The sequence below is a fragment of the Rhopilema esculentum genome, chromosome 2 (assembly GCF_057945365.1).
Source record: "Rhopilema esculentum isolate cy_ngs chromosome 2, ASM5794536v1, whole genome shotgun sequence".
Lineage (NCBI taxonomy): Eukaryota > Metazoa > Cnidaria > Scyphozoa > Rhizostomeae > Rhizostomatidae > Rhopilema > Rhopilema esculentum.
The window spans coordinates 3,182,184-3,203,049 of record NC_142816.1 but is presented as its reverse complement, the minus strand read 5'-3'; the positions used below and the strand labels follow the sequence as shown (position 1 = coordinate 3,203,049).

At 37.5% G+C, this 20,866-nt stretch overlaps 1 protein-coding gene across 2 annotated transcripts; it reads left to right on the top strand.

Annotated features, from left to right (window-relative positions):
* LOC135695536 (E3 ubiquitin-protein ligase TRIM33) lies at window positions 1-19,027 on the top strand. Of its 2 annotated transcripts, none has more exons than XM_065214652.2 (7): window positions 1-2,501; window positions 6,969-7,135; window positions 12,870-12,934; window positions 13,623-13,666; window positions 14,669-14,743; window positions 17,359-17,511; window positions 18,218-19,027. In XM_065214652.2, exons 1-7 carry the CDS (start codon window positions 153-155, stop codon window positions 18,353-18,355), a joined length of 2,991 nt encoding a protein of 996 aa, XP_065070724.2. In that variant the 5' UTR covers window positions 1-152; the 3' UTR covers window positions 18,356-19,027. The 2 variants fall into 2 exon arrangements, with proteins under 2 accessions (XP_065070724.2, XP_065070725.2); XM_065214653.2 differs by having other exon boundaries at window positions 2-2,501; window positions 14,669-14,731.
* Window positions 19,028-20,866: the final 1,839 nt, after the last annotated feature.

Here is a 20,866-nt window from a genome sequence, read left to right as displayed (position 1 = left end):
CTAGTTGCAGTCCATTTGTTCGGTTGCCCTGTCAAAGATCTTTGACTTGGAATCTGGCCAGTTTTGCTGTTGCCAAAACTCTGTTCACCGTATACAGGCCGCCTGGGTTGTCTCAAATGTGACGGTGGATTTTTATTTGTTTTGTCTATGAAATGGAGAGGCCAAATGAAGACAAGATAGAGTCAGAAAGTTTAGACCAAGAAATTGCTAAAGCGGAGGAAAACTTGACTGAGAATGCACAGGCGAAAACTAAAGAAAACTTGGAGGAGGGCGTCCTTGACGAAAGCATGTCAACAGACGGCGATAAAAATGAAGAATATTGTTCTACAAACACGCTGTCGGAGCAATTATCTGCAGTGACTTGCAAGAAGGATGGGAACCATAAGTTTTTTTGCTGTGGCTTGTGTAATTTAAATCCTGTTACAGCAAATTCCTCGCCAAAGCTACTGCCTTGCTTGCATTCGTTTTGCGAGAAATGCCTTCAAGAGAAATACGAAGAGCAGAGCAATTCAGGGGACGTAGAAAGTTCTAATACATTAAATCCAAGACTCAAATGCCCTTCTTGTGGACAAGAGTTTCTTGTTTCGAATAATGGAGTTGCAGGTTTCTTGAACAACCAGTTTATTATCGAAGCTGCAGTGACCGTTAACGATATTGAACGGCTAGGCCAAAATGAAAAAGTGTGTACCTCGTGCGAGGATGATAGTATCGCAACATCTTTTTGCATGAATTGTCGAGAATGGCTGTGCGATGCTTGTGTTCAGGCTCATCAACGTGTTAAAGTTACACGGGAACATACTATCAAAAGCATGGAAGAATACGAAAAGGACACCGGGTTGAGAGAGGTGGACACCCAGGCCACAAGCCCAGGTCAAAAACCACTATTTTGCAAATTGCACCCACACGAGCAACTTAGATTATTTTGCGCGACATGTGACAAATTAACTTGCAGAGATTGTCAGCTCGTTGAACATAAAGATCATAGGTATCAATTCATTGACGAAGCAGCTGGAAAACATAGAGAGGTTTTAAAGAAATTGTTACAGTACTTAAAAGTTAATTTGGGCCTCCTGAGCGAAACAATTAAGGACGTCGAATCTGTAGGTTTGGGTTTAGAGGAAAAGGAAAAAGAAATCGAAAAAGAGATTGCAAAGTCCGTTGAAGCTGTTATAAAGGCCTTAAAACACAGAGAAAGGGTGCTTGTAGCAGAACTTCAGGGCTTAGTCCAGAGCAAGTTGGGATTGTTAGCAAAACAGAAAAAAGATTTAACTCAGATGAGTACAATCTTGGAGCATAACCATGATTTTGCAAGATATGCAGTTGAAAATGGTAGTGATGTTGCCCTGCTTTACTGTAGAAAAGTATTAGGGACAAGGCTGCACAATTTGAACAGCCTTAAGTATAAGCAGAGACCTTTGGCATATAATGATCTACGTTTTGCCCTTGATGTTGAGAAAATGTGTGGATACTTGACAAAAATTGGAACTGTTTTTTCACAGGAAGATTTGCAAAGACGAATGGAGCAGTATGGTATTGGCAACAAAAGTGCGAATGCATCTACATCTGCATCAACAACTGCCTCCTCAGTTGTAACACAGGCATCAAGCTTGCCAATACGAGATGTAAGGTCATTGGCAACAACAAGTTCTAGTCATCATTCAAACTTGAAGCAATTAGTGAACAGTGGCAACAAACCAGCACCACTCAAATTAAATCCTATTGAAGCCATGTCCGCAGTGAATAGACGTATATCAGACAATTCAACATCAGCAAATGTTGGTACACAGTACATAGCACTATCATCACCAGGTATTCCTCACTATGCTCCAAAACATGGTACCTCCTCTTCCAGCAGCTACCATCGTGGTGGCAATCAGATAATTTTATCTCATGTCGGCAGTGCTCCACGTTCATCTTCTGTCCAACTTAATGGTGACTATGCAAACACCTTGATAAAGTCTGATACTGCTTCACATCATAGAAAGTTAAGCACAGGATCCTCTGGACTTCACAAAGAATTGTCTGATAAACATATTCAACATTTAAAAAGGCTAAAGCATAATGGTGTTAATGGTTTACAATCAAACTTAGGCAATGGCGTGAAGGCCACTTTGGCGAATATTCAAAGTATGGGAAATGAGCAAAAAAAGTCTCCACATACATTTGAAAATTTTGCTAATCAAAGGGTATCACCAAGCCTTTCTAGTGCAACCACAGCCAAACAAGACAGGCCTCAAACTGACTTCTTCCTTAAATATGGCTCACATAGATCTGTGGTTCTTGATTCAGGATATATATCTGCTAATCAAATCCGACAATCACCTGAAGAAATTCCAAGAGCAAGGTCAAGCAGTAGCGACCCTGGATCAAACAGTTCAGGGCATCATAGTGCTAGTGAGATGCCCATTGTCAAGCAGGAAAAAGCTGAAAGCCCTTCAAGTGGGTCGCAACATTGTATGCAAGGATTTGCTTTGAAGACTAATGGGAATTTTGTCATTCTGGTAAGTTTATCAATTTTTTTAATATAATTGTCCAAAATTTCTGACTATAAAACAATTTCAGCAAATTTTCAGGCCTTGCAATCAGAGGTGCTTGAGCTTGATGAAGCACCCGTGCCAAACCTGGAATGTTCAAGGAGCTCAATCAATCAAGCGCATAGTATGTTTATGCTGTTTAAATGTAAAAAAAAGTAATCAAATCTGTGATTGATGGTATTTGATATTATTTGGTGACATCTTTGTTTGAGCACCTAGAAAGATAAAAGCACCCAATTTTTCAAGCTACTTTGCTCCTCGCAAGTCTTGCAATTTTTCTACTAGAAAACTAATCTTAAACGCAGTCTGTCCACTAGTGTGCTCAACTTTGTTTTCCCGGGGGTGAAATTTCTGTCCCATTGTCCTAGATGGATAATTAAACAAATTGAACCAATCAAAGACAGCTTTGATTCCAATGGCTGTGTTCCCGTTGATGTGAAGCTGTGAAATTCAGCTCCCTGTTTTGTTTTTGTGACAGATATGTTAACAGAGAAAAGAAATGCTTCCATTATCATCATTCAATTCCAGTAATATAATCTTCTTATCACTTCTGATAGCCTTTTTGCTCGCATTTTCAAATGTCATCCACTGCCGCAGCTAGGCTAGCCAAAGCAAGCAGCATAATCCGTTAAGGTAGGATAAGCTATTGTTCATATTTCCTGTTCATATTTCCCAGTCATTGGACAGACTGCTTTTAAGCCTATCTGCAAATTGTAAATCCCAAATTATCTTGTTCATTTGTTCCAGCAGTAAAGTAGTAGAGAACATTTGTTAAAAGGCCATAGTTACTTTTGTTTGCCCCAAAAATTTACAAAACCCTTTGTTTTAAATAAAAAACCCTTTTTCTACTGCTCTCATGCAATGGTGCCTCAATAATTCCATCCATATATGGAAAGCACTGCTTTGTAGGTAGCATGTTTAACCAAAAGTACTCGCTCCTTGCGGTGGCAACAAGATTGCAAAAACATCAAACAACAAAATCCTATCAGTATCCTAATCCCTATCAGTACATATTATATGGGGGACAATCCATGTCAAAGTGTACCACTCCAATGCCCACTTCTTGTGAATTTAGTCAATCGTTGATAGATGATTTGCTCTTTGCATAAAAAATTTAAATGATTTCTTTAATTTGCCAAAAATTGATATTTGTTCCATGTTACCATCAAAAACTAGTATTAAATAAAGGTAAAATGGTCCTCAGAATACTTGCCCATCATCAATCACAACTGAAAATGGGGTTCTCTCATCACCTTAGAACTATCTTTGCTGATAAATAGATACATCTTGTCCAAAAGCTCTTGACTTGCATAATTCTATTTTGAACTCAAACTGATAACGTAACAAAAGCAACATGTGCTCTTTGATATTTCTCTTGCTACCTTTTGTGGTGTTCTTGATATTTCTATGTGGGATGTCAATGCAATCTTTTAAATGACCAGAAGAAAATTGGCTAGTTTTCTCAAGATTCCTTCTGTAGCAGCTGGTTTTGTAGTATAGCCTTTTGCTTGCCATTTTAAAACTTGTTTTGTAGCCTTTCAGCATGACAGTTAATGCCAAGATTAATGAATAACATGTTATGTTTTGTGTGGGATGAACTCAGTAGTGGGCAGATCCTGATAAGTAGCAGCTGACAAAAGTTTGATTGAGTTCAAGCTGTGGGAGGCTTTTCCATCTGTCTTCTTCATTTTAACATTCTTAGCGTTTGTCCACTGTATCTTGCTTTCGCAGGCTGCATCTTGTTTTCAATTCTCAAATTGTCTGCTACCAAATTCCTCAACATTTATCGTCAGATAAACATGTTGTTTTAATTAATTTCCCAATCCCAAAATGTTCATAGCTAGGTAAATACTATATTCCCCTTGTGGCTGTTGAATTGGATACTTAATAACTTGTCAACTTGTCCTAATTTCTTCAGAGACTTGATTTGGTGACAAGCAGCTGTGAAGTTTGTATTATATTCAAATCAATTTATATTCCAAAGCAATCAATTTGTATTATAATTCCAATCTGTATGGTTGAAATTTCCTTTGTGATTTCTCATGTCCAATCTCCAAAAACTTTTCCTATGCTCCCCCTTTCCAATTCTCCATACCAAATTCACAAACTTTTCCCCTCATCTTACCTTCCAAGAGCTTGAAAAGTTTGGAACACTTTTCCTTTTCCTTGTTTTCCAGATCTATATCACCTGTCTTTCTTCAGAACTTTAAACCAATTCCATCTCAACTTTCTGTCTTTTTAGATTCCTCCTTCTTCAACATGGGTTTTTTTGTAATATAGAAAGCAAAAAAGCATTGGTCATTATTTTGTTTTGGTTTGTGGAAAACAAGATATCCTTTTTTTGCCTGTGTAATTTTTTTGGAGAGATATGTACCTTTGAAATCCATTTTGATTGCAATTTGGTATTACAAACAGCCAGCAATTCTGTTAAAATGTCATATTTCCTTGCTTATTTTTTTTAGAGATGCAAATTATTTGGAAGTCATGCTTTGAAATATTTTATATGTAATAGTTTTTCAGGGGTGCATGTTGGTTTCAAGATAAAAAAATTAAGGCTGAAATACACTGTGCATTTAATTTAATTTGATTAATTGAATCTTTGAAAATTGGACAATGTAAATGCAAAATTGGATGTCTTAAAAGCTGTTTCAACAAAGCAAAACTTCCTTTTTAAAAATTGGATGTGTTCAACTGTCGTCCAACTTTTTTCTATTGTATTCTTTGATCATCCTTCAAACCTATTGCTGTTAATAACGTGCATTGCACACCAAAGGCTTCACTCAACTAGCCAGGTTATTTTTTTGATCACGTTGCCTTTTGACTGCAAAGATTCTTATAAATGGCTGCAGCCCTTGACTGTATGGATGAAGTTTATGTGTTGAAATCCTATGTTGACCCATGATTCGGATGGTTCCTACCTTTCCATTTGGCAGCAAATTGGTATATGGAAGAGTAAGGACAGCAAGGGAAGGAACTGGCCACTGTACTCGTAGCCTGTGCCCCAGTCCACAAATGCCGCCACATTTACGCACTGTGCAATATTGATGAATATTCTGTCCAGACAGAGGGCTTGGTCTAGTTTGTGAAAATTATTTTATATGAAAAGCCTTCGGAGAATTATTCACTGAAACCAAACAGGACGTATATAAGATGATGCATGGAGAGTTCAAAGTTTAAAGGTTGGAACCGTTAATAATTTCAGCTAATTGCATAATTTGGAAGGGTTGCATAAATTACCACCAGATCCTGGTGGAAACTGGGGACAGGATATTTATCAATATTACACAGTTCATAAATGTGGCAGCATTTGCAAGATGCAAAAAAGGCTTACAAATATTATTTTTAAGATCAGAATACTTGCTTATGCCTATTCAATCTACACATCAGATGGATTCTATGGAGATGGAAAAGGGCGAGAGTTATTCAAATTCATTTGTTAACCAATAATTGAAATACTATGCAATGTTTGTGAATCCAGTTTCTTTATTGCTAATTGTAAAATAATACTTTGCCAAACATTCATAGAAAGAAGGCAATACGACACTGAAGACCTCTTCTGGTAGCTTTCGTCTATGAACATGCTTTGCCTTGTCCAAACAGATTCTACAAATGGTGTTTTTATCCTATGTGTTTCCAAATATTATCGTGTTCTGACTAGCAGAGGGCAAGTCCATGCGCGTTTCATTCATGTAGACCTGTTTAAGCCAACTGAATCTAAAACATTGTAAACTTAAATCGCTGCTTTGTTTGTCAGTGTAACAGCCAAAGTATGGCTACAATAGGCCACAAGGAGGCTATGGGGATATTCCTCGGGAAATATTACGCCGCAATACGTTTGCATAATTCGTTCTGCATTTGGCGAACACCTCCATCAGAATACAGATCAGATCCATCCCTGTTTATTGTCAAATATTTTTCGGGATGTATGTTAAGTCCCAGTCGTGTTTGCAGTAGCTAATGAACCTTTATACTCAAAGTAAGATCTGTTTTTTCCAATGCGAAAGCTTTTTATTGTTAATAAAAGTTGCTATGGAGACATCATTGACTTATTGTAGAGCACAACATTCAAAGGTAAACATAGTTAAGCACATTTATCGTTACAAATATTTTGGGTTCATCTCGCGTTAAGTGCAGGGACACAGTAAAAGTTGTAAGTTTTATAGGGGGGCTAAGGATGAGGGGCGGAAACTTTGTCAAATATTGAGGGGCAAGCCTTTTGTATTGATAAGATGATGTCACATTTTCTCATTGTTTTACAATAAAAGACTATTGTTCTCCAAAATATTTGGGGCGACCGCCATCCCCCCCTTCCAGGTGTCCGCCACTGCTAAGGACTATATTCTTAGCAAATGGTGGATGCTCTGTCGATGTCCCACATTTACAAACACAACGCACCGAATGAGTGCCTGAGCCAAAACTTTGGTTTTTTAACAGGGCAACCACGAAGATGCACAAAGTGGCGAGAGCGGATTCGACGAAGGGATGGGTAACGACGACTACTGCGCAGTGTGTCGAAACGGAGGAGAACTCCTGTGCTGCGACACGTGTCCGCGAGTATTCCACCTGCAGTGCCACGTGCCATCGCTAACGACACTACCAAGGTATGTACTAAGTTTTTGTAAGATAAACTATCATATTCAACATCGGCTTGCCAAACCTTGCAATATTGTTTCACGTTAAATTTCTTTCAATTTTTCATTTAAATTTCTTCACGTACGGTGAGTTTAACAATTTTAAGAATCTTGTCGTCCATTGGCTAAATGTGATAGGTGTGCCTGATAAACAAACGAGTCACAAATCAGCTTGGTCACCAACAATGATATTAACACAATGACCTTATGGATAACATATTTTGGCTTAATTTGGTATCAGCCAATCAGCTTCTAATTAACTGATTTGCAACCCAAGTTAAAGACAAAAATCAACTGCGTCAATGACATCCCATGACAATACTACACAGTGGTATACTTTTTTATGAAGTGAAAAATCATTGGAGTAGACAGTTGACGAGAAATCCTCTTCTAGTTATAAATCTTACTGATATGATATTTAATTAGGGGGTTGTTTTTCGATGACTATAAAATGAGAAGACAGTACATAAGCAAACAGCAAAGTTGAAAACTTCTGGCATTTTGAAATCCGGCCTGCTGACATCTGAAAGCTTTACTGTATCTGAAAGCCTGGTAGTGCTTGGCTCACCAATGGCAATAGAAAACCAAGGGCCTGTTTATATGGAGAAAATCATCCCGCCTTCCAGTTTGTGAGCTGAGAGGTGAGATCCCACTATTTTATAGGATCCTTTGTGTTTTTCGTTTTGTGTTTATATGGAAAACAAGCCAGCCCGGTTTGGTGAGATCCCATTGCCTGGGAGGTGGGATCTCACTGAGGTTGGATGATTTTTTTTTTATATTCCGCTAAAAATTTACAAGACAAGTTACCTATTACGCTACCTACTAATTACTTGAAAAACACTACAGGGACGTTGATACCACGGGGAGCAATAGACCATGACAACCCCGTGGCAAATAAACATAGAAAGTGTAAAAACTACCAGGTGAATCAGGAAGAGGCACCACCCGCCCGCAAAGCCGCACCTGAGAGCCACCAACCGACACACATAATTTGATGCGAATTTAAACAATGCTATAAAAATTGTGTCCCAGGCCTCACTTGAGGGATTATTATTGAGTGTGTGGCCCCACCACGACTTCCCAAGCATGCAGCACCTCTCCCCCGACCCACCCATTACATAAAAATACACAGAAGAATATAAGGATACTACAAAAGAATTAAATTTACATCTACTAGACGGAACTTTACAAACAAGATGCTTTACGATGACGTACATGGTGGTTATGCGAGGTAAAACCAATGAGGTGTATAGAATACGCTAGAGGGATAACTCTGTAGGGAGGCAGTGAGGCCTATCAATTTCCGCATTGCACGGCAAGAAGTGACTCACAGTGTATGGCGTTCGATTGCATCTCGCTATTAGGATTGTTATTTTGTGCGTTTCTTTTTGGTCTAAGAATTGACTGATAAGAAAAAACAGTCTTATAATAGGGTTGGAAATAAACGACTCCAGCCAGTATTTCTACGGATATAAGTGGGGATGGATCAATTTTACTTCACCGGTTTGTTGACGATTAGGCCTATCCTTACCATTAGGTACTTCAATATTGTCGCTTTTCTGTAAAATTTATACATTTTTTCTTAAATTTTATTTCTTTGGTACTTGCTAGATTCCTCCTTGTTTCATGACCGATGCCTTGCAAGGTGATCACTTGATACACCTCGTCAAAAATATCGGCTTTAAATATACGGCTGTTTGTTTGTGAAGGTATGCCAAAAAAATTAAAGAGAGAAGTCATAAATAAAAACAAACCAGGTATTCCCCTTCAGATCAACAAACTCGTTTTGTTTAGCATATTTAGGGACTGCGAAAAAAACGCTATAGATCCTCCAAAACAACGGTCGGTACCTTCACTGTTAATGTCCAGAATTATGCTTTACCTTCCAATTTTCCTTTTATTCAACAATTTAGGTTCGTAGGTGTTTCAGATTTTCCAGTTTAATCACTTAAAACTGAATTTTCGCCTTAATTCTTTGCTTAATTTTGCACGCTTCATACAAGAGTTTGTACGGCACTTCTCCGCTCTTGCCGTGCAAATCAGTTTTGTCCTGGCTTCACTTCCTGTGGTCAGGGCTGCCTCGAGTTGACCCTCTAGCGTATTCTATACACCTCATTGGGTAAAACAAACTATGATGCGGTCCTAATGAAGTCGACCAGTTTCATGGATGAATCTTAGAGTCAATTCAAGAATATTTTTGTTAAGATCATTTGGGAAGTCTTTGTCACCATATAATAAAAGATGTGTTTAGAGCTCGTTTGGAATATTAACATATCCAAGTGGTCGCAGTAATGCAAAAACTCGTGCGAGAAGATTTCGGCGTTGAATCTCAAAGGAAGGGCAAAGCAACAGAAAGGTGTTCCTTGTTCTCAATACCGTCGTTTGTAGGGCACATTGGATTGATGGTATCTCTAAAATTGTACTTGAACTTGTGAAAATTCAACTTGCTTAGTCCAAGCCTAAGTTGAGTAAGATAGGATAGTCCGATTGGGTCATGAATCCCAAAGACAGACTTAGCAGGGTGGCAGATAATGGACAATAGCTTTTTCTTAAAAATCGCGTTGGTTGGTGCGAATCTGATCTTTGGACATAGATCATTCCAATCAGACAGACAACTGGGATAGAAACTAGATTGAAATCTCTCTGTCCTTGCTCTAATTCGCCCAACGACATCCTGTTTGCGAAGAGCATATTGCGACTGTTGAAGTTGCGGGATAGGATCTGTTGTATATGCAGGGGACATGTTATTTATTATTTTATAAAACAATGTTAGGCGTCTACTCCATCTTCGGGAACTTAATGACTCCCAACCAAGCTCCGCGTACACCTTTCCCGTGAAGTTCCCCTCCATGCCCCTGTAACGGCTAGGGCTGCAGAATACTGAACGGACTCTAACTTTTCCATAAAATTTGGTAATTGGATGAATTTCTTCCATATAAACGCTGGAAGGTGGGATGAGCCTGGAAGATTGGATGAATGAAATGTTTATACAAACGCGATCAAATTTCGTCCCACTTGACAGCACACAGGCTGGAAGGTGGGATGATATTCTCCATATACAGCTTGAAGGTGGGATATAATCTTTATGTAAACAATCGATGATTTCATCAAGATTGTGGGTTGAGAGGTGGGATAAATTTGCTCATATAAACAGGCCCCAAGAATCGTCTTCCGCGTGTATCGCATTTCTGTATGTAGAAGCCAAACAGAAGCAAAATCTTTTCAATCAGCTGATGAAAAAAGTGAAGCACACTGTTTGGTAACATTTTGTCGTTTTCTTGAATAAAAGTTATTTTGTTAAATATATTAAGTACCCTGTTTAATGCTAATCTTCCAAAAACTAACTGAAATAGGAGCTTGTACACAGCATTTATTTTCAAGGTATCTTCAGGGCAACCACGTAGCTGTAGGTGTCGGCTAGGGGGGGGGGGGGGGGCAAACTCGGGCAAGAACCATACCTCAGGGGGGGGGGCAGGCTTTAAAACAAGAAAACAGATATATAACAAACAGATATATTTGGACAAAATCAAGGTCATGGAATTATAAATATGCCAAATTTTCAAAATATCATTTGGAAAAACTGTAGCCAGAGGGGGCAAGCTGTTGTCAAAATTTTCATTTGGGGGGCATAGCCCCCCCCCCCCGTGCACCCCCTGCAGCTACGTGGCTGTTTCAGGGTCTAAAATTTTGTCGCAAGCCTGTGAATTAGAGCCTCTAACCGACAAAAACTAAGCCTTCATTTGCACTTCTCAATGTTTTGTTATTTGCTAACCTGCCCGGGCGACCCTAGAGTCCAAACTTTGGAATCTAATGAAAGTCTTCTGGAAGGGTCCCAACAAGCAGCTGTGCATTCCGGTCGTGGTTTTCCTTGAAACTATCCGGTGTGACGTAAAGGCTGACAGTATCCGATGTGAATCACTTCGTGTCGCAATAGTTAGCGGATCTGCCGTGGCAAGTCCGGGAGTTTGGCTTGTTTCAGCCGGTTTCTTAAAGACTTTCGCCGACCTCGTATGCTGCAGAACTGGGCATTTCTCTCATTTAACCCCTCCCAGTTGACGATAAGGCTATTTTAAAACTCAATATTTGAGTAAATGTAAGGCTTTTTAATGAAGCAAATCGATAGATTGCGATAAAGCCAAAGAATTTGTCAGATCATCGTTTGTTCTAATTACTTGAAAACCTAGACACCTCCAAGTAACGAACTGAAGTGTTCTGGAATCTTATTGTGGGAGGCCTCGCGAACTTTTCTGTGTTTCTTTTACAACCTTCGATTACCTTTTTCTTGCTCCTACTGAAATAACATCTAATGATAATGTTATGATAGTTTATTCCGTCTAAACATTCAAGGACAACGCCACGGTCAAATATCTGACACCTGCCAACAACGGTCATCTCCTTACAATAGAGAGATTCCAATACTTGACAATTGTGCAAAACAGACAGATGATTCTATCCAGAGCTTTTAAACTCTGGATAATTTGAATAAATTTGAATAAATTGAATAATTTGAAAATAATTTAAATCGAGATAAATTGAATAAATTTTGTAGTAACTAGCTAAGACTTTGAACGTGGTTTGAATGAGGCTGCTCGTCAAAGTGGTAATTAAGGGCATGTTTTATAGATTCATACATATTTATAATACGCCTTTGAGAATTCGCTGCCGAAACCTTGCCATTGTTAGATAGTATGGGTTAATTATGATCCAAGTTATGCAAGTAAATCGTATGTTACATAACTATTTGTTGTCACATGCTCTTACATAATAAGCACAAAACTTTTGGAAAATGCTCTTACATAATAAGCACAAAACTTTTAGAAAATGCTGGTACTATAAAATTTTCAACTCCATGACGGAAATTAACGTGAAAATGCATGAATTTCATTAGGTTATGTATTGCATTGACATCGCGAAGCAGTTTTCGCTAGCTTTATAACCTGTCTTCCAACAGCAACTTGCTGATATTTGCATTGATTACGTGGTTAAATCTTTTTAGATAAGAAAAGATAATGGTAAATCTTTGTTTCTGAGACCTCGCTTCTTGAATAGATTGTCACTTTGACATCAATGACAGTGCTTGTGACACAAAGAGGCTGTAAAGAGAATTAAGATAGTAAACGAAACAGTTTCAAAGTAATTCGCGGTTTAATCCCCTGTTCTTTTCAGAGCTTAAGTTCCTATTGTCTCATTTTCCGGCTACCTAACATCCTTGACGCCCCTTCATTTCTTCCTGCATTCTTCTTCGATCTTCTTCATCGTGATTCGCTTACCTTTTAAATTTCTTAGTTTTTTTCCGTGTTTTTCCTTTCTTCTTCTCTACAGTTGTTTCTTTGAATTCATCTGAATTTCCTTCTAGATTCTTTTCCTCTTTCAATCCTTCTAAGTTTCTTGATTGCCACGTCGTCATTTGAAGTCAGTCTTTGCCAGTCTAACTTCTATCATTTTCCCCAATGGCTCTTCCTTTATATTTTCTTCGTCCATTGTCTCTTATTTTGCTTTTAAATCCATAATTAATTTCTTACTTCCTATCACTTGTTTTGCGCTTTCCCCTAATTTTATGATTTCATGCGCCATTCCAAGAATTTTCTCCCATGTTTTGATGCTCTTTTCTTTCTATTCTCCTTTTGCAAAGTTCCTTTCAACTTTAATTCTTTTTTCATTAATCTAGCACAAAAGTATTCCATGCTTTCTGTTACATTTTTAGTGATTCATGGAGCTGCGGAATGTGTGAAAATGTCGAAAAAGTACTGGAAAAGTTTAAGGAATCAGGTAATCATATCTTATTTGACCAAGGCCGTAGCTTTGGTTGCATGTAGGTGCGACACTCTCTTTGAAAGATTTCGTCTAGGGACGCTTTATCAGCGAATTCCCAAACTTGTCGACATATAAAGAGTGGCTCACCCACTTTTTCGGTAATAAAACCTGGACACCCTTTCTTGAGCACAATAGCTAGTAATGGTCCTGGATAATGAATTTTTCCATTTAAAATCTGGCGCAGAATGTGTTTGTTTTGTTCAGTCTTCTTGTTAAAATTTGCAGTAAATTTTTCTCAGTCATTGAAAATGTAAGCCATACACTGTATTCTGGAAGAAGAAAAGAAATTACTTTCTTTAAGATTTACAATATGTTTTGTTTCGATGTTTTGTACAGTCCGATCTATCGGTGAATTTGATATGCCAAATTGTGCAGCAATTCGTTGAACAGCTAATCAATGGAAACCTCTGGGTTTCTTCTCATCAGATACCACCAGAGCCCAAATATCCAGTTAGGTGCGAAACACGATGTCATCGTGCCAAAAGCAATTTTATGCTTGCCAATAAGAAGGCTGGTGGGTTGCTAAGTTTGATCGAAATCATTTTTCATCGGAACATGTTCTTTTAGAGCGTTGTGCATGTAGCCTGTTATTTTCTAATAATATTTGTTATTCGGATTTTTCAATTATAGTATTTCCTTTCAGGCCGGTCTTCAAACTCAAATGGTTTGATGGATCACGAACTCAAGGTAGATATTTTGAAATTATTGAATTGTAATTGAAATTTCATGTATTAATAATTCAATTTAAGTCTTCATCACGCAATTCAAATCTTGGAAAGAATTAACAGTTACTTAGAAATATGAATTGTTAAATTTTTTCAAAGTTGGCCTACTCAAGTATGGTTATACGGAGAAAAATTAGTTCAAATTAACTAAAATTCTAATTATCACTTGTTTTAATCCCCTGAGCTCGACTGTGCTTTCATGTCATTGTTTGAAAGAAGTAATTTCTACCGAGCTCTACATAGCTCGAGATCAATAACCAAGAAAATTCTTGAGTTAACAGCTAAGAATGAAAATTCGCAACAGTAGGTAACTAACTAGCAAGCAGATTAACTAACCAACTAACAAACTAACTAACTAACTAATTAAATTAACCAATTAACTAATTAACTTACTAGCTAGTTAGCTAATTTATCAACTAACTAACTAACCAACTAACTAACTAACTAACTTACTTACTTACTAACTAACTAAGGAACTAACTACATTGCTAACAAATTACCTAAGTGACTGACTAACTAACTAACTAACTAACTAACTAACTAACTAACTAACTAAACTAACTAACTACCTAACTAACTAACTAACTAACTAACTAACTAACTAACTAACTAACTAACTAACTAACTAAACTAACTGAACTAACTAACTAACTAAACTAACTAACTAACTAACTAACTAACTAACTAACTAACTAACTAACTAACTAACTAACTAACTAACTAACTAACTAACTAACTAACTAAACTAACTGAACTAACTAACTAATTAGCTAACTAGCTAAGTAAGTAAGTAACTAACTATCTATCTACTAACTATTTTATCCTATTTGCCAACATAAATTGTGTGATCCAACTGCAATAACATCCCATCGAGTTACGTTGAACAAGACTTGCATGCCTCGTTGTTGCTGTTATGATGCAGTTACTGAACACTTTTGTTGAAACTGTTCCTGCCTCGTTTCAGGCATGCGAAAAGCTACTACTCGAGCTGCTGTGTCATCCCGACAGCCTCCCTTTCCATCACAGAGTAAGCAAGCAGGTTTGTTTATATAAATTGAATTGCATTGCTAATCATACAGTTCTTTTCCAGAGAAGTTCCATGTTGCAGATCAAATCCAATCGAATTGCCACTGGTGATGTCACTTCATGGATTCTTGGAATTTGCTATTTTACCCTATATCAAAAGGCTAAAATAACCATTGGACCTTAAAATGTTTTTCTATTTTTCGTTTCATAGTTCGTTATACACAAATAAACCCTTCAGCACAGATAGGATCTTCAGATGTCTCTTGTTCTTCTTCAAAACGATCTATCGGTGAAAGCTCATGAATTTTGGCACGTGTATCACTCCATGCCTTGAGTGCCGCATAATTAAAGCCTTTCTTGCATATAATGCCCTATATCTATGTATCTGCATGCTATGTATCTGGAAATTCTTGCAATGCCTTGTATTGTTTATTGAGTTGAAAGATCTCGGTTGGTATTTACCCCATAAGCTTTCAGGGCATAGTCTGTGACTTTTGGCAGTGTCACATAAAGTTGGAACTTATTTTTGTTTGGTTACTGGGAAATGTAGTCCTTTCAGTGTAAAGAGGGGTCGTGTTTAGACTAATGATGAAACGTTTTGAGAACTGGTCTTTAGAAAGCCTGTAAACTTGTCTAGCTTACATTGTCTTACCATTAAAGTTAGTTGTTTGTATAGGTGGTCGTTTGAAAGAGGTCACGTTGAAGTCATTCCAAGGAGGGGTATGATGTTGCAAAAGAATCTAAGAAACCATACTAAAAAGTAAAAACTGGCTATCCAGGGTTGCCTAGATCCCCCGAGGCTCCTTACATATAAGTCCTGTTTGTGAGTCCCTGTCTACACTAGGTGTTTCTGGATCCGGTCCTAGGTGCTTACATGGGGTCGGATTGGGTCCACTCCTTTTTTACCCGGTTTATGATAGCCGTGTATTTTGCAGAGGTCACCAGCGTAGAAGGTAATATCGTTGTCGTGTTAAAGAAGTTTTTTATCTAGAGCAATAACAAACATATCATTTGCTATTTCTCATTGTCAATGAAGACCAATGAAGCAAGATCGAGATCTGTTGACTGCTACATCAATCGCAGACATCCAAGAGCTACCTTTCTAACAATTTGATGACTGCACGAAAAAGTGGAAACACAGCAAACTGAAATAATCTTCGTCTGACACTGTTCAGTGGATAATGACCGAAAGTAGGCAGAACATTTATATCTAGGTCTGGATCGAAAGTCACGTGAAAGCAAGAAAGACTCGTTTGATTTGTTCTTTTGATTTTACCAATCAGCGACCGCTAACCCCCCACCTAGTTCAAGAGTCCAAGAGAGAAAAGAAACTCTTTTTGTCTACACAAGTCGGAATCATTTGTTCTGATGTAAACAGGTTACAAAACTCCTAAATGAAAGACGACCTTGCTTGCCCAATGATTTGAAATTTTGCGTATTCGACGTATACTCTAAAGAGTGTCGGACGAAAAGTGCTTCAGTATGCGATGTTTTCGTTATTTCGTGCCATCTTCACCAACGATTTTGCGACACCAAAGATTTATTTGGTCTTTGTAACAATGATGGTTTCTCAGAATATAAAATGCCAGTTCCTCCGTTTATTCTTTGAATGCTCATTTCTGTAACTTAATGAATTCACTTGTTATTGCTCTACACGTGGATGAAGCCTTTAAATACCAATGCATGTGTCAATGCCACCACATTCCTGGGGCAGCATGTTCTCTTTTGTTTACTGAAGAAAGCTTAAAGAAATAGAAGTATAGAAAATGAAAGTTGTAGACAGGATGACCTTCGCATAGGTCTCTAATGCCAGTCATTTTTTGACAAGTATGCTCTAATGAGCGAGATCCGGGAATGTAGTTCGATTTTATCCTTAGAATGACAACCCACATCAGAGAAGTATTTATTACACAGCAGCTCCCTTTCTAGTTTTAAAGACAATCACCGCCAAAAATCTCCGAAGGCTGATGTCAATTTTCAAGGTCAAATTCAGTCATCTTTCACCCTTCCCCTTGAAACAATGTTTGTTAACTAGAAGAAGACGTAGAAAGTAAGGATGAAAAGCGATTCCCGCTACTAGCCCCGCTTATTGCGAGCTTCTCGCTATTACGAGCTAACAGTGTGGCCCTTAATCATACTCCTGTTATAACTAACCCTCTTTGTCCCTACAGATTTCGTGATTGCGGAATTCGACTGTGCGTTTTCATATGTCTTGAAAAATATTTGCTGAAAATCAGGGTTGCAAAAAGAAGGCCAGATATTTGAAATTTGGGTTTACACCGTATTATTTTGCCCTTTATATTTTAAATTTGCTTGATACCTATGGTGCTAAAGTTGATATAAAGAAAAGGAATGTCCTCAGACTTTCTGCCGAATAAGGCCGTATGTTAGCAATAGACCAAAAACAAATACACTCTGAAAAAGGCCAAAGTTGGACAATTTGGTCTGAAAAAGGCCAATGTGGCAACCCTGCTGAAAATATCCACATTTTTCTGAGAGAGGCGGAAGTTGATATTTTATGCACGAAAAAGGAAGCTTAATATAGAAACAATTTTTTTGGCCGGCGTTGTAAGTCTTGGAGAGTTTCCTATCATGGAACATTTTTGGTGATTCGTTCTTCTTTCGCAGGTGCCGAATTACTACAAAATCATCACTCACCCAATGGACCTTACAACGATCAAAGCTAAACTCTTACAGAGCAATCCTAACCGTTACAAAACCATCCAAGAATTCCTTGATGATGTCAGTCTCGTGTTCGCTAACTGTTCTCTTTTTAATCCGGTACGTTAGTCCAGTATTTTTGTTTACATAATACAATATATCAGATTGGTTCGCTAGAATTTTCTTTCCTAAACATTTGCGATCTTGGATAGACTAATTTGAGTTTGCACCATAATATGTATCAAACACTTCAAATATCCTTTCTTGACATTGCGTGGCCTAGTTACTGGCACAGGAGATGCTTCGAGGAGCAATTGAACCGTGTCATGTCTTCAGTTTGATAAATAGCTTTGCCATCAAACTATCCTCAAGACACGAACATTGCAAGTTTCAACCCTGAAGGTCCCAGATCCCTGCTTAGTAACACAGAGTTGCAATCAGCCCAATTCTCTATTCTCATGCATAGCAAAGTTATTGATACGCATTTATATATATGCTCAACAAACCACCCAGGGATTAAATTAATAGAAGAAAGTTTGAATAATCGTTACACAATTAAGAGGCTATTCAGTTCGAAAAGTTTAACTTGAAATAGCTTTACCAAAAGGACACTGATCAACTTTAGGACATTGGTCACTTCCCTTGGATTTTTTTGTTTATCCCGAATGGCTGTCCTTGTATTATTTCCCGAGTTGCTAACTTGCTAAGGCTATGAAGCAAGCTTGCTTTTATGTTTAAATGTTCGGTTCTTTCTAGATACGTAACAGTAGTTTAAGAGAATATCGTGTTGGTTTTAACGCTTTCATGCGGTCTATTTTCGTTGTAGCCGGAAGCAGAAGTCGCTAAACTTGGGAAGTCACTCGCAGAATTCTTTCGCCAAACAAAAAGGAACTATTTACCCAATTTTCAAGAAGACACTTCGGAACCCAAATCGAAAAGACGAAAAGATGAATTTGCTATTTAACTCCCTGTGTTATTTTTAACCGTTGGCTTCACTACACACGTTTTAAACACAAACTAACGAAAACGTTGACTAGACTTACCCAGAATTAGTGTTCTATTGCAGTACTCACCTTCTCAGCTGTAAAGATTCATAAACCTCTCGAATATGCCCCCATCTTGGGTTGGTCTCGCTTTGAATATTCAGGTGAAACCATTAAATTGTAAAGGAGACCTCACCGATTTTTATCTGACGTCCCTTCTCGCAATTTGAATTTTCTACAGTAGACTTACTCTACAATAAAATGAGAAGTGCCATTCAATAATTATTGGCTTTTTTGTGTTCAGTTCTATTTCTTTAATCCGGTCAAGAATTAATTATGCAAGCTTTAGGCCATGTCTTTCATGCTCAATATGAAATGCAACACTGAACCCCCCGATGATATTTATATAATTCTGACAATGGAAACTAATTTCAACTTCAATATTTCGTGTTCCAGAGATATGAGTTTATTGCCTTGCTTAAAGTTGCATTATGAGATTTTAATGCGTTTGGTTCTACTGTATTTTGCATTTGCAAACCAGTGCATAGTAATTGAACAAACATATTGTTCAGTAAAACATATTTTTGTATTTATTCGAGAGTTATAAGCTTTGTTTTTAGCATTCATTATTTTGTAAAGTTCTCTTTCTTTCATCTTTACGCATTCTTTCCCTGACAGGACCTATAAACCCACTTTGGGCGCCAGTGCCATTCAACCCACTCTGGGCGTCAGTGCTGGTGACCTCCTGAAGATTTTCATTCCTGTTCTTTTTTATCCTCGTTAATGCCAGTAATATTTTGTTAGTATTTGCTGCGAATATGATCCACTGTATAATTATAGCCAATATCCAATTCTCAGAGAGCTGGAAGCAAATATCATAATACAATTTTTTTAAAAGCAATCCCACTATCAATTTCTGAATTTCCCCAAATAATGAATGTGTCTTCTGATATTATTATTACAAAAGGTTTGAACATGCATTTGAAAACGTTTTGAAAAACGCACTTAAATTATTTGTCTAACTATCTTCAGAGCGTAAAGCATCAGAAAGGCGAACGAAAGATATCTTTGAGTCATCTAGTTTCATTACGTCATAATTCTACTCTACCGGAAATATCAATTTGATTTTCGATTTTTTCGATTTCTTAAGGTTTTCTCAACCGAGTAAAATGTTTGTGGTCATTTTATTCATGAAAATGTATCCTCACCACAAAATCACCATTTCAGAGTTCTATGACGTAAATGACATGAAAACCATGTTTTTGGCAGCAATAATCGAGCATGCTTTTAGTATCGGTGTTTTTGGTTTGCCATTTTTCATTCCAAATGCCAATATATTTAAACAGCTGCGTTTACAACACAAAAAAGAAATCTGTGATCGTAAAAACGGCTGTGTGAGCAATTTGATGGTCGAAATATCACAAAGTAGCCCGAAGCAAATAAAGTATGTGAAACGCGCTGATTTCCATAGATCGCTAGACTGCTCCATTATTGGTCAATTCTCTCTGTGATCACAATCATTTTATTGCAAAAGGCAATAACCTCTTAAAAACGAGAGTAATTTTGAGCGCAAGTGGAAAAATCTTCTTATTAGAGTATTATCCGCGAAGATGACCATCTTAACGACTTTGATGAAGCTTGATAGGTCATACTGCCTGCTAAGAGTTTTGGTACACACTATGATTTGACAAATTGTTCACCAATATATTCCTCTTCAAACAATGTTAATTACGATTTTTAAAAATTAAATATTGCACAATTAAAGTCTAACGGAAACATTTTATAGGGCTATATAGTATAAAAATGAGAAGGAATTTTAAAAATTAAAAAAATGATCACAACTTTTCAGTATTGCAATACAATTTAACCGTACACCTTTTCAGATACAAGCTAATTTTTAGCAAAGCTTAATCTACGACACCAAAGATTATGCAAAAAAAAATTCCAAGGCAACGCAATAACAGCTGTTACGTAACTGTGGTGAAACACCCGCGGCCTCGATTTGATTGCAAACCTGTCGTACCTTTCTTTGTTCATATGGTCACACCTGCAGGACACAGTAACAACTTCTAAAAAGTCATATTGCTCGGGAAGTAACCAACAAAATTAAACTATAATTGTTGTTAAAGTTCCGAGTCGAGTCTAGACTCGGAACAAATCATCAGTGCCCTATGAGTTAATGTTTTGATGAGGTTGATTTTTCTTTTCTTTGTGCAAAACGAACTCCATTGAGTGTATAATCCCGAAAATGTTGGTTATACATTTGGGTTATCTACTTTTTCCAAGTTTAAGCTCGAAACCTCTAACTTATTGATTTAAGGACATCAAGACCCAATTTTCCAGTAAGGTGAATTTTCAGTTTTTGAAGATCGAAGTTTCTTTACAGCTAAAGCTTTATAGGATTGCTCCTTAATATTGCTAGCTCGTGTAGTTGCAAAAAACGTATTAATGCCCATGTATTTCTTTTACAATACAACCATCGATAAAGACCC

Coding starts and splice junctions, on each gene's coding strand:
- LOC135695536 (XM_065214652.2), top strand. CDS start 153: ATGGAGAGGCCAAATGAAGACAAGATAGAGTCAGAAAGTTTAGACCAA. Junction 12,935..13,622: donor GGAAAAGTTTAAGGAATCAG/GTAATCATATCT, acceptor ATTTCCTTTCAG/GCCGGTCTTCAAACTCAAAT. Junction 17,512..18,217: donor ACTGTTCTCTTTTTAATCCG/GTACGTTAGTCC, acceptor TTTTCGTTGTAG/CCGGAAGCAGAAGTCGCTAA.